This window comes from Sceloporus occidentalis, unplaced genomic scaffold (genome assembly GCF_023333645.1).
Source record: "Sceloporus occidentalis isolate IW3139 unplaced genomic scaffold, rSceOcc1.0.p SCAF_37, whole genome shotgun sequence".
Lineage (NCBI taxonomy): Eukaryota > Metazoa > Chordata > Lepidosauria > Squamata > Phrynosomatidae > Sceloporus > Sceloporus occidentalis.
Window position 1 is genome coordinate 8,648,612 of NW_028317017.1, and position 13,777 is coordinate 8,662,388.

Genomic DNA, 13,777 nt, shown 5'->3' on the forward strand with positions numbered 1-13,777 from the left:
CAATGGCTCATTGTGTTGGCTAATCATGGTATTAGGCAGGATTTTCCCCAGTGAGTTCCCCTCCCTCTGGTCTCTCCTGCTACAGCGATACCGCTTTTGCCACGTTTTCTCCATTTTACAGACATCCTTCTTTAATTCATCTTGTATTGTTATATGTTATTCATTAAGCTTCGAACTTTTGTGCTTAAATGAATGGATAAGACAACTTTTATACAAAACTGTGCTAATTAAATTTAAAAAATGCCATAGCTGCAAACTGCATGGCTGTGTTGGAAGTTTTTCTTTTAAACTTAAGTGAAGGTTCCATAAAACACTCACGACGACCCGTGGGTGTAACATAATGCACCTGACTGAGTAAACCTCTTGGTGTTTACTTGGAAGGCTGGTCTCCTCTTGGACTGATATTAGCATGAACAGTTTCATTTACCAATGGTGGCATCTGAATTTACAGAGATACTTAATCACTCACCTGTGGTGTTACATAACTCCTTTAATACACTACAGCCGCTGCTTTAAAAACTGCGTTAAGCTTGATAAATGCCTTCAATGTGTGTTTCAAAACGGATAGCTAAAGGTACCGCCTCCCCTGTGCAAACAGACTTAGGATCATGGGATTTGTAGTAAAGCAAGGCTTTACTATGGGTTACCTCGGTGCCTAAGACTCAAATCCCTATCATGAAAGTATAATATACTCTTAGTCCAGAGTGTCACGGAAACCCCTTGAGGCTGCGGACACATGGGGGTATGTTTGATCTTGGGAGGGGGCACTGCTGGATTCCCGGTGAGACTCCTTACCTGCCTGCCCAGTCCACTCTTATCTCTAAGTCACCCTGTGTTCATTGGCCCTAACCAGACTCCCATGATCTAGCCAGCTATACAAGCCCGGAAACACTCCAAACCCCTGACCTTTTGTCCCACCACATCACTCTTTTGAGGTTACATTAAGCTTGTGGTGGGCAACATTTGGTGGTGGTTATGGAGAGGCAGCTTGTTTGGGAACCCTGGTTTTATTACCAATCTTTAGGACTGGGGTTTACCCAGCCACAGCTATGGAACTCTGGCCCGGCTACCGTGCAAACTATTCCTGGGGAAGTTTTCCACGCTGCTGCTCAGGCTCCCGACATCGGATCACGTCGCTTTTTGGACCATAACATCCTTGGACCTTGAGCTTGCCATTGGTACTCTGGGATTGCCGCTGCTCCCTCAGGATCACCCCGAAATAGTGGACATTGCTGGCCATAGAACTGTATGGAGGCACCAGGCTGTCTGGTAGTTGATGGGATTATACCCCTAATCACTATGGTTGGTGTATAAATATCTGTGCTGCCTTCAATATAATCAGTTCTGTTTTACCCCTACACTAAGTCTCGACTAGTGCTTGGGGGAGAATTACAGAGGATTAACCCTCAGGCAACTGAGCATTCACAGCAAGGAGGATTTCTATGGCGGAGATACTCGGTCCGAGAACGGGCCTCCGTCACACAGAGTTTTCCTGGTTAGTACCAACAGCAGTGCTTATATCCCTTATAACCGTGTGATGCACATACACACATACCGTGTGGTGCACATACACACATATACGATTTGGCACCTGCAATGGGTAAGTGTGACCTGTTGACAAACGGTCATTTATTTCATTTCTAAACCCTTTCAGACAATAGGGCGTTCTGATACACTCCTTCCCTCAGGAAAAAAATACCACTTGCTTATTTTCTCCACTTTTGTTTTTATGGTTAAAAAAAACCTGTAGCTTTTTGGTATATTGCCTTTTCCTGGTGGAATCATTTGTGGGGCGATCAAACTTGCAGCCAGAGGCACAGGTGAATGAGCTTCAAATCACTTCAGCGGGTTCAGTAAACATCTTCAACAGTGATGAAAAACAAGATAAATATCTTCCCAGAACAGTGAGAAAAGAAAAGAATAACACATGACAGTGTGAGAAACTCAACAACTACATTCCCTGAGTGTTTACTCTGTAAACCGAGGGGAAAAGATGCTGCTTGAGGTTTAAAATCCAGCTTGTTTCTCTAGAAGAAAGTCGTTTTAAAATGTACTGTCTCACCCTTCTGGCACCTTCCCTATCAGTAAAGTAAAAGTAAATAATTGTACACAGTGTTCCTAAAAAGTCACAAACAGCTGTACCGTTCCTAGCTAGGAAAGTATTTTCTAAAAATAAACAGAGCCAGCGTGTAAGTGACATCTTTCATGTAGTTATGATAAATCTCATATATGTATGTAGTTATTGTGACTGGGATTCATATGACTTCTTGTAGTAGTTCTATTGCGTGTGAAATGCAATTTCTTGTGGTAAATGTGTAACGAGAGCAGGCTTTTGTGGGGAAGCTGTTGCTCATCGAGATACATTCTGGTGGAGATCAGGCTCCCAGTGCAATGCTGTTGAATGGGCCGGTCGGGGTGATCAGGGATCTCTACTGTAACCGGCCCAGCTACACTGTAGATTTTGTGGTCAGCACAGTCTCCATAGACTCCTTACCCTCTGCCATGCCTGAAAATGATGTCATAGATTATGGCAGCCATGGAGGGACATCATGGGAGGCACTGGGTTGCTGCTCTGTCTCTGTGTAGGGCAGCATCTAACCAAAACTCATCCTTGACTGCAGAATTAAGTCAGTTCATTTAGTCCAGCTGTGGAGGTATGGACTGACCCCCTGTGCCCTCACTTATTTAGTCTGCACTAAGTTGTGTAGATCTTGGAAAACTTGTGATCTCTGTGAGATTTCCACAAGATGTGTGTCCTACAAAAATATTTTTCTCAGCGTTCCTTGCTAGGGTTTGGAGTACTAAGCCACCCAGTAAGTCCCATCCTCACAAGAGGGGCTGGATTGACCTTTTAAAGCCTTTGTGAATATATCAAGGGCTTTGCCTCAGTGAACAGACCATGTACTCAGCCTTTGGCATGGCTTATGGAGTCTACTAGTCCCACCAGCCACCTTATGGTGACCAAATGTCCCTGTTTTCAGATGATAGTCATCTGCCTTTAATCTATCTGTAAATCACCAGAATGAGGGATCTGCACACACACCAAAGGAACTCAGGTGCTTAACTGTGCCAGGAAGGGCCAGCTACCCAGTAGATCAAAATAAATAAAGGCTCCAGGCACTCAAGGGTTCCAGCTCAGGCAGATTTATTGAAGGACAGCACCAACAACGTTTCGACCTCACAATGAGGTCTTTATCAAGTCTTTATTTATTTTAATCTATTTGTAGTGATATTACACAGATTGACATTCTGCAACAAGAAATGTCTCAGAGGTTTATTTGCCATTTTGCCTCCGTGGCAAAAGAAATTTTCTGTATGTATACTGTCTGTATGTTGGACTTCTAAATCTGTATTCTTCACGATGGCACCTGTTTCCGCCGGTGCTACACACAGTAGTGTGGGAGATTCTACATATGGTTTCATGGGGACCGAAGGAATCATGTATGTTCAAGGACTTCAGTTTTAAGGCAAAAGAAGTAGTCATGTCAGGGAAAATTGACATTGGTGTTTCTTTAAAATGTATCCTTTTTTTCTGAGCGCTCCCCAGTTCTATTTTGTTTTCTTGTGGACAATACCTTATGACATGCTGTGCCTTTTATTTACAGTTGGAATTCAGATCATTATTGTGCCTCCAAGTGTAAATGATTTGTATGTATTTTTCCATAAGATGTTTATGTGGTTTGGTGCATATAAATTGCATATAAATTGTTTATTGTTTATTGGCTAATTGGACAGTCCGGTTCAAAACAGCACATTGGTTACATTCTGCTTTAAAACAGCGTTTTTACTGGGTTATTTTATTGTGTATTTTTGTGTGAGTATATGGCTAGTGCAGCAGGATCTGGAGAAAAATGTATTTTCTATGAAGAGATATAAAATCATTTCCTTGAATATGAATACAGTTGTTTTTAAATACCGGTATTTAAAGGATTTCTAAACATTGCACTGTATTTAATTCTCATTTTGCGTTTCAGGACATGTATACAAAGCCTACTGACATGACAAATTCTAAGAAATGTTATATGAATGCAGTGTTGCCACATTTTATTTGTTAATCACATACTCACGGATTCTTCTTTCCTTTGCAGTATAACAGGGTTTGGATCCCTGATGCCGAGGAGGTGTGGAAGTCTGCAGAAATCACAAAAGACTTAAAGTCTGGGGATAATGTGCTGCACCTACATTTGGAAGATGGAACGGTAAGACATATATTTGGACCCTACACAGTACACACTTCAATGTGTATTACATACATAGACTTCATTTCATCTGAGAGGAGACCTTTTGGAAAATACAAACAGTTAAACATTTGTTCAGTGCAAATGATTGAAATGTAATATTAATGTTTGTGTGTAGGTAATGTTCTTGCTGACATAGATAAAATGAACTTATGATCAACTGCTTCTGCATTACAATGTAATTAAGACATACAAACTAGAATTTACATCAACACATGCCATTCTGGGGTCAAGCAGGATTTTTAGTTTGTGCAAAATTGGAAAGAGCCACAACTGGGTTTTTTTCCTTCTTTTTGATCAAGAGCAAGAAATATACAGATATGGGAAAGAGTGAACCTGATGGAGGAAAGTCTTTTTTCAGCCTATCTAACTATGTAACACATCACATTACAATTTACACATACACCCACACCACCTATACATACCACCTATACATACAAACAAGTCTAACAGAGCCCAACTTACATCAGTTCATTCAGTGTATCTATTCTATTAATGGCCAAAACAAAAAGAAAAAATTATAATAGACTTCTTCTTAAGAATGGACCGTTACGCAAAAATGAAACTTAGATGGATTCTGCCGCTATACAGCCCTACCAACGAAGAATGCATGTTAAAGTACATTGTAAGTAGTCTAATATGCATTCTTTAGCCGTGAAAGACATCATTAGGAGGGCAGCAGAGCCGTCTCATTGACATCAATTGTATTGCTTTATGGCGAGGGGTCTCATTGGCATACATTGGGACTGGAGCTGGCTGGCAATGAGCATTAGAAGGGGGCCCTTTAGTTTCAGTTATATATTTCCCCGTTATGTACCAAGGGCCATAATGCTCAATGAACACTTTTGTAATCAAATCACAAACATGTTTAATATGTATTATTGATACAGGACATGAAGTATCCAGTGGATCGAGAAAGACACCTTCTGCCACCCCTTCGAAACCCAGATATCCTTGTGGGTGAAAATGACCTCACTGCTCTTAGCTATTTACATGAACCTGCCGTTCTACACAACCTCAAAGTGCGATTCATGGAATCCAAACTTATCTACACTTACAGTGGTAAGTAAATAGTGACAGCTGAAAATAGAGCCTGTCCATTCCTCATAGTCATTAACCAATTCTTCTTATTTTATCATTTGATAAAATGTTTTTGTTCCTTAAAAGTACAAAACATTAATCACTCTCTTTAGTATGTAAGTAAAATAAACCCTAACTTTTCTGTTTTGTTTTTCCCTCTGATCAAATAAAAACAAAACAGAAATCTTTCGGAAGTTTCTTTTCTATGGCAGCGACATATCGGTTTCTGTTTCTGTCATATGATAAATGTTCCCAGCAGAAAGTGAACGAGACAAGATTTTACATGATTAAGGAATTATTTCTCGGAAGGGCTTGGGCATCCAGTAATACTAGGAATATTTTTTCTAATGTTGCCTTTAACTACAAAAAGGTTAAGGCATAATAAAAAACAAAATATATCTCTTTTACACCAAAGTTTCTTAGACTGTGCGGAGCCATCGAGTCCCCATGACATGTGTAAACATTTCTGTACAACACACATTTTACTTGGGTGATTGGGATGAATGCCTTCTGCAGTCTCTTAAAACCACATTAATCAACACACATATTTACGTTCTCTACTTCCAGGAAATGCTTCTGTGTTGTGTGTTACGCTACACAGGTTTTTATTAATCCTCTAAGGACCAGGTCTATTTTCATGTTTTTTGCCATGTTTCTCTTAAACTGTTCCATACCTGGAAACTTTCTAGAGAAACACATCATAAGAACCTTAATGGTCCATAGTGAAGATTCTATGTAGTAACTCACCAAATGTATTAAAATTGGTCTAGTAGGGACATCTTTTCGTGACGTACCTGGTACGTCACTGGTTGCGAATTTGAATCTTTTTGTACCCCAAAGGAGCACTGGGTCAGCAAGCAGTTCTCCCTTTGCGACTTGCAATGTAATGCGTACCAGGCTTGGTTTTTGGTTCAGTCTACAGTGAGGAAATACGTAGGAGTTTACTCCTAACTGTCACAGTTATATCGAGCACCAAGAAACCAAACGCTCAAACTCTAGAAAACATAAGCAAACACACCTGGATAAATACTGTCATGTTCACATCCACAGTGCTCACTTAATGCATAATGTGGAAACTGAACACTCCTCTCTTACTTTCCATGTATAACTGATTGCAGTCACCATAGAAACTGTTCCTGCTGATTACCCCACATTTTGGGGACTGCACTAGAATTGCACTTTTTTATCAGCATGCACAGTTTCTCTGTTGCACCCAATTGGGAATAGGAGGGGGAAAATGGAAGTATTGTTAAACGCAAAAATCCCCAACTTAACAATCACATTTGAGAACTTAGCAGGATTCCAAAAAAAATATACATTTTAATATCTGCTATGTAACAGCGAGATGCATAGGAGCAGCAGAATGCAAGGAATCTGCTAAGTTGGTAGGCTTTATTTTAAGCTATTTAAAATATTCCTTTGAATAGGAACTCATCACTCTTATTTTGAAGTAATCTTTTTTGTCTTCTTTTCTTGAGAAAGTACTGTCTGCTAAAAATATGTTTGTTATTCTCTTATTTACCTACTTGTTAAGTAAAATTCCATCAACCAATCTCAGTGTAAAATTGCAAGATATTCCATGTGCATTTTGGCTGTGAAAGTTTCCATTTTTCCCTTTTCGCAGGCATTATTCTGGTTGCAATCAATCCCTATAAAGAGATACCAATATACGGAGATGCGATTATCCATGCATACAGCGGGCAAAATATGGGTGATATGGATCCACATATATTTGCTGTTGCAGAAGAGGCTTACAAACAGATGGCACGGTAATGTACTTGAGAGTTATATATAATTGCCGAAATAAGATATAATTTTGCGGCTTTGATTTTTTTTAATTTCATTTGTATTACAGGTAGGCGTACTACACGAGGGTCATTAATTTTGCAGTATAAAGAAATGTTGTGAATCATAAATCAGTTTAGATTACGTATCATCTTTTTATTGAATGGCTAGTTGCATAAAATAAAATAGAAAACCCATTTTTATTTGAAGTTAAGTATATGGAAAATAAGTCTTCCAAAAACACACAAACTGACTATGCCGTTGAATTAGAGAATCTGAGAAGAGTTGCGTTCTTTTGCCATTGATTTTAGTTGCCATGAGCTGAAGAACTAAATTCATGAAAGAGGTTTTCATGCAACTTTAAGGAAGGTTCTTAGAAAAACCATATGGTTCAATATGCAGTTTTAATGTAGAATTAACAATAGTTTTAGGAGTCTTGTTCTTAAAGACTGGTGGGGATGATGGTCATGTTTCATTCCTAGGAAAGATAATCACATGGACAGATATATATATTAGAGGTGAGAACAGGGGTAAGATTTGTGAACTACCATCAAATCAATGAAAAGGGGGGTAAATGTAAAAGAGATCCATCTGAATAAATAGCTCAGTAACAATGTTCAGTGCTACCTTGGAGGGAAAAGTAGTATTGTACAAATACATTTACTCTCATTTGACCCATAGTTTCTGTATCCAGTGTAATCTAACTACTAATGGATTTGTTTTAACAACAGGAACAATAGGAATCAGTCCATTATTGTGAGTGGAGAGTCTGGAGCAGGAAAGACTGTGTCGGCTCGCTATGCAATGCGTTACTTTGCCACAGTCAGTAAATCGAGTAGCAAAGCAAATGTGGAAGACAGAGTGCTTGCATCCAACCCAATCACGGAGGTAAACATGACCAGGAGTACATGCTCGATGCACGTGGATAAAATACAGATTTGTATTAAGTAGACCAACAAATACTCTGGGAAGGGGTTATAATAACTAAATTGTGGTTTTAATAGCGCCCTGTTAACTGGACCCTTATAACAGTTGATAATAACCCCATTTTTGAAACTTACCGCTCTCTATGTTTTTGTGGCAAGAGAATGTCATAGCTTATAGAAAGTAAGGAATATACTTGCAAGGAATAATAACGCTTTGAAAGCACAGCACGTTTAATGTATTAGTGTTAAATTAGAATGTACTAAACTGGTCTTGCTCTCTGTGGTTTTAAAAGCTGTACCACTTTCCCATTTATTGAAAAAAATAGTTTCATCACAGCATCACAAGGATAGCAGCAAGTTAATTATTTTCATTTCAGGTCTTCTAAAAAAACAGACAATGCCACAAATGTAAATAATTGTGTATGTGTGAGCATATAGTGTATTTGTGTTTGTGTACAAAGCACACAGTGCCAGTTTTTATATTTTTGTTAAACATTTTTATGTATATTTTGTGGTTTTGTTTTTTTTAGTAGACGTATAAGCTTGTGGGTATTTTAATTGTGGTGTTGCAACTTAACAAACATGCAGAGTATTCAGTACAGTATCTTTACCTGTTTGTCCTTTACCATCGGATTGTAGGCTATTGGGAATGCAAAAACTACCAGAAATGATAACAGCAGTCGATTTGGGAAATATTCAGAAATTAGCTTTGATAAGAGATACCAAATAATTGGTGCAAATCTGAGAACGTATCTCCTTGAGAAGTCCAGAGTTGTATTTCAGGTTAGTAGAACATGTTGTTTTATTGTTGTTATTTACCACACGTATTGGACAAACATATGGCTCTAATGCAGGATGTGATTTTTTGCAGTCAGAAGATGAGAGAAACTACCATATCTTCTACCAGCTTTGCGCATCTGCTACGCAGCCAGAGTTCAAGCATCTTCACTTAAGTATGTTGGAAGCCTAAAACCGGACAAGGATCTGTGCTAACCACATCGCTCTAAAATATTTTGAATATTCGTTAATATATATTTTATGTTTTGTTAGTGAGTGCTGATGAATTTAATTACACAGCAATGGGTGGCTGCACAATTATTGAAGGAGTTGATGATAGAAGAGACATGATAGACACTCAAAAAACATTTACATTACTAGGTAAGTTTCTAATGTAAAGATGTTGATTGTTAAACTGTGAAGTCTGTTACTGACTTCTAATTATTGTATTACAATTCTGACATCTTAACATCACAACTTTGGTGCTGTATCCCCATAACAAATCTTTTTCGTTCGTTTACATATTAATCTGCTTTTATTGCACTGTTGCTTAGCGAGCTGTAAACACCGTGTGTGATGTTTATTTAAACATGTGATTCATTCCCCCACCTTGCTTTACATGTGACTTGTCTTGTGAGTAGAAGTAAAGACAAAGGAATGCACATTTGCATAGGCCCTTGAATTACAAATAAAGGAACAATTCTGTATGAATGTGTATTCATTTTGTGTCATTTGGTATGAAATTGACCTGAGCGTCTTTCTTTTTCAATTTGGCAATTGCCTCATTTTTTTTTTAAGGTTTGAACGTTGATTTTCAGATGGATGTGTTTAAGATCCTGGCAGCTATCCTGCATTTAGGAAATGTGGAGGTCAAACGTGTCAGTGACGATAAATCCTCTGTTAATGTAAGATCTGAAATACTTATTACAGATATGAAGCAACTCCTTAATGGGTGCTCAGGAATGTGTCCACAAATTCAGAACTAATCAGTTTTGTTTTTACAGAAAAACGACAAACACTTGAAGTTATTCTGTGAGCTTCTTGACCTGGAATCTGAAAAAGTAGCACTGTGGTTATGCAATCGAAAAATTGTTACTACGTCAGACACCGTCATTAAACCCATGACAAAACTTCAGGCTGATAATGCAAGGGATGCTTTGGCCAAAAAGATTTACTCTCATCTTTTTGACCACATTGTTGAGAAAATAAATAAAGCGTTACAGTTTCCTGGCAAACAGCACACGTTCATCGGGGTACTTGACATCTACGGGTAGGTTTGTTTGAAATTTGTCCAAATGTTTTATTTATAAATGACTCTACTTGAGTGGTGCTTAGCACAAAATAAGAGAAGCCATTTCTTCTACACCTCTGCTGTTTAATTCACATAAAAAGATTTTATTTATTTGACATCCACATTGCCTTACAACTATTAATACTTTTTCTCCACTTTTTCCAGCTTCTGTTTTCTGGTACTGCCCAGCCCTCCTTGCTTTTCAATAGATTGCCAACCATATTAAGAATAAAATTGACACCATCAGGCGCAATATTTACACACAGAAATGATTTATTTGTCTCAGTTATTGCTTATTTGAAATTAATTTGGAAAAATCTTTATCCCAGGTTTGAAACATTTGAAATCAATAGTTTTGAACAGTTTTGTATTAATTATGCAAATGAGAAGCTACAGCAGCAGTTCAACTTGGTATGTATCCAATCCTATATAGTTGCACTTAAATACATATGATAGCCGAGGGATTCTAGGGATTCTTGCTGGAGATGCGTTTGGCCAAATACACCTCCTGTGCATCAGTGTTCATACTCATCGTATTTACAAATCATTTACATATCATCACATATCATGTACAGGGTAGCCAACATGTTGTGGGTAGTGTTGTGACTTAACTAGATTCCCAAAAAAACAAAAACAAGATGGGCACACCTAATCACAAAGAAATAGTAGGCAGAGGTGCACCGGCAAAGTGGAGTTACTAAAGAAAGATAATGTCCCGCATTCTACAAAATAAACAAATAGTAGTTAGTAAAAAATTACAGTTACATATTCAAAATAGATACCAACATTTCAAACCATAGGCTAAAATGGGGCATACAGGACACATCATGGCAGCACAGTTTGTCTTTTGATGAAGTCATGGGATGTCCATTGCATGTATGGTTCCCGATTCAGTTGTTGGGAATGTACCATGAAATTCAGGACTAGTAGGATAGAAACTAGAACTCTCAAAATCAAAGTATTGAAGTCATTTTGAATCTTTTCCCAGCATGTCTTCAAGCTTGAACAGGAAGAATATATGAAAGAAGATATTCCATGGACGTTGATTGATTTTTACGATAATCAGCCAGTCATTGACCTCATTGAAGCCAAGATGGGCATTCTGGAATTACTTGATGAAGAGTGTTTGGTGTGTTTTAAATTATTTATAAAAGAAAAATTGGTTCACTTACAGGAGAATAACTGACTGTTTTTTTTATTAATTTATATTAGATATTTTTTCATACATTTCTATACCATGTGTCAGCATGAGTGTCCATAAGGCTCATACCCTTTTCTTCTATAGTGGATACATCCTGCTCACATTGTGCACGGCTCACCCAGCCAAGTGCAACTGCCAGCTAGCCCATCTATAGTTTGAAATGCATCTAGTTTCCACCTAGAATTGGAAATTTGGCACATTTTAAATTCAAAGCAATATTGTGTTTAGACATGCCCAAATTGGTGACGTGGAATGGTTTGAAAGTCAACCTCCTGTATATAATATATTTATTGTTAACAATGTCATTTTCTGCCATGGGGAGTTGTCAATATTTTCCCTTATGCATTTTATTGTTATCTTTTATTTTACAGTTGCCCCAGGGGAGAGATGAGAATTGGCTACAAAAACTCTATAACAACTACCTCAATAAGAACCCTTTGTTTGAAAAGCCCAGAATGTCCAACAGAGCGTTTATTATCCAGCACTTTGCAGATAAGGTAAATTTCATTTTTAAATGAATATTCTTTGTGAAGGACACGGTTAATTCTTCGAGTTTAAGTATATCAGGGATGTTTTATAACTATTTAGAATATATACCGTATATACCGGCGTATAAGACGACTTTTTAACCCAAGAAAATCTTCTCAAAAGTCGGGGGTCGTCTTATACGCCGGGTATACTTACTTACTGAGCCGGAGATTCCCCACGAAGCCACGAATCTCTAGGGCGAAGCCGCCTCCCCTGGGCCGGTCTTCAGGGCCGCGCCGAGGTAGGTGCAAGATCGTGATCTCCCCAACTAGCCCTGATCAGCAGGGCTTGTTTGGGAAAACAACGCCTCCCTCTAACTAGCCCAACATTAGAGAGCTCGAGGTTTGGTACTTCAGACCTCGGCTTCCGTGCTCCCTAATCACTACGCGCCGGCTATTGATGCCGAGCGCGGGGATGACGTCATGTCCCGGCGCTCGGCATCAATTGCCGGCACGTAGTGATGAAGGAGCAGTAAAGCAGAGGTCTGAAATGACAGACCTCGCGCTCCCACAACTGGATGGAAGAAACAAGATGAGAAAGGGTGTAAGTGCAGTGTATGTGTATATATGTGTGTGTAAGGTCAGTGTATGTGTATGGTCAGGTGTGTGTAAGAGCACTGTAGCTATTTGTGTGTTTGTAAGCTGGTGTTTCTGTATATATATACCGTATATATATATATATATATATATGTGTGTGTGTAAAGGCAGTGTATAAATGTGTATGTATGGACAGGCATATGTGAGTATGTGTTATATTTGTCATGTCCTGATGAAAGTCTGAAATAAACAAGACTGAAACGTTGACTTGAAAACCGAAGTTGTTTGTGTGGTTATTTGGAAAGTCCCTGGAGTGCCGGTAACTATTTTTGGACTTTATATATATATATATATATATATATATATGTGTGTGTGTAAGGGCAGTGTATGTATGTATATGTCTGTATAACAACCAGCCAATCACCGGTAAGGTACATCGCATGCTGTGATTGGCTAGTTGTTGTATACTGGGTAGAGGGGTAGTCTTATACGGCGAGTATAGCCCAAACTCTATATTTTAACTGGAAAAGTTGCGGGGTCGTCTTATACGCCCAGTCGTCTTATACGCCGGAATATACGTACATATTTTGCCCTGGAATTTGATTATAAAGGTAATATAAACCATAACATCTTTTAGTGATTTGTTTGGTGGTTATTATTAAGGAATTAATGACATGTAAAACAGTTTTTTATGGTTGTATTGCACAGGTAGAATACCAATGTGATGGATTTTTGGAGAAAAACAGAGATACAGTGTATGAATCGTTGATTAATCTGCTTAAAACCAGTAAGGTTTGTACCTTTATCCTTTGTGATATATATACCATACTACCCTATATATTGTGATTATAGGCAGTAACCACTCCTTTCTCAGCAGATACATGTCACAAAACCTCACATGCAAAGTCCCTCTTCTTGCTGCCTAGGGTTCCTCAAATTTACTACTTGAGGAAGTTCTTCTGTAATGATGTAGCACCTCTGGATCTTAGTAATGGGTCATTTGAGTGATTTTCCCACAACCATAGATTGTAAGCTCTCGAGAGCCCTCCTTTTCTTCTGTACCAATATATTTTACTGCCCCTCTTATACAGAATCTGCTGGGGCTATAAATACATGTAATATAGTAATGGGATTGTACAGTATGCACGGTGTTGCAGTATGACACCAGATTTCTTTGCTTCATATGTGCAGTGTTGTGAGGTCCGAGCCAGAGGAGCAGAGAACACCACACCTTCACAAGTGGCCAGCTACCCCTCTGATGGTTCCATCTAAGGCCAAATTCCAATGTTGGATATAGAACATAAGATGTATATAATTTGCCTAGTACACTGAAAGAATGTTTTCTATGACCCAAGTTTGACGTGATATTTAATAAAGGCCTTTCCTGTTAGTAAAATAATTTTTTTTTAACTAAC

General features: G+C 38.4%; 1 protein-coding gene across 1 annotated transcript in view; it reads left to right on the forward strand.

Annotated features, from left to right (window-relative positions):
• The window catches only part of LOC149297802 (unconventional myosin-Vc-like), a 50,723-nt gene that overhangs the window by 4,043 nt on the left and 32,903 nt on the right, over nucleotides 1-13,777 (forward strand). The window contains exons 2-14 of the mRNA XM_089488238.1: nucleotides 4,089-4,199; nucleotides 5,129-5,300; nucleotides 6,943-7,087; nucleotides 7,835-7,991; nucleotides 8,669-8,812; nucleotides 8,901-8,982; nucleotides 9,080-9,187; nucleotides 9,605-9,711; nucleotides 9,811-10,076; nucleotides 10,427-10,508; nucleotides 11,086-11,226; nucleotides 11,670-11,795; nucleotides 13,071-13,154. Of these exons, the coding sequence (XP_089344364.1) occupies nucleotides 4,089-4,199; nucleotides 5,129-5,300; nucleotides 6,943-7,087; nucleotides 7,835-7,991; nucleotides 8,669-8,812; nucleotides 8,901-8,982; nucleotides 9,080-9,187; nucleotides 9,605-9,711; nucleotides 9,811-10,076; nucleotides 10,427-10,508; nucleotides 11,086-11,226; nucleotides 11,670-11,795; nucleotides 13,071-13,154 (1,725 nt within the window). The remainder of the gene's footprint in view (nucleotides 1-4,088; nucleotides 4,200-5,128; nucleotides 5,301-6,942; nucleotides 7,088-7,834; nucleotides 7,992-8,668; nucleotides 8,813-8,900; nucleotides 8,983-9,079; nucleotides 9,188-9,604; nucleotides 9,712-9,810; nucleotides 10,077-10,426; nucleotides 10,509-11,085; nucleotides 11,227-11,669; nucleotides 11,796-13,070; nucleotides 13,155-13,777) is intronic.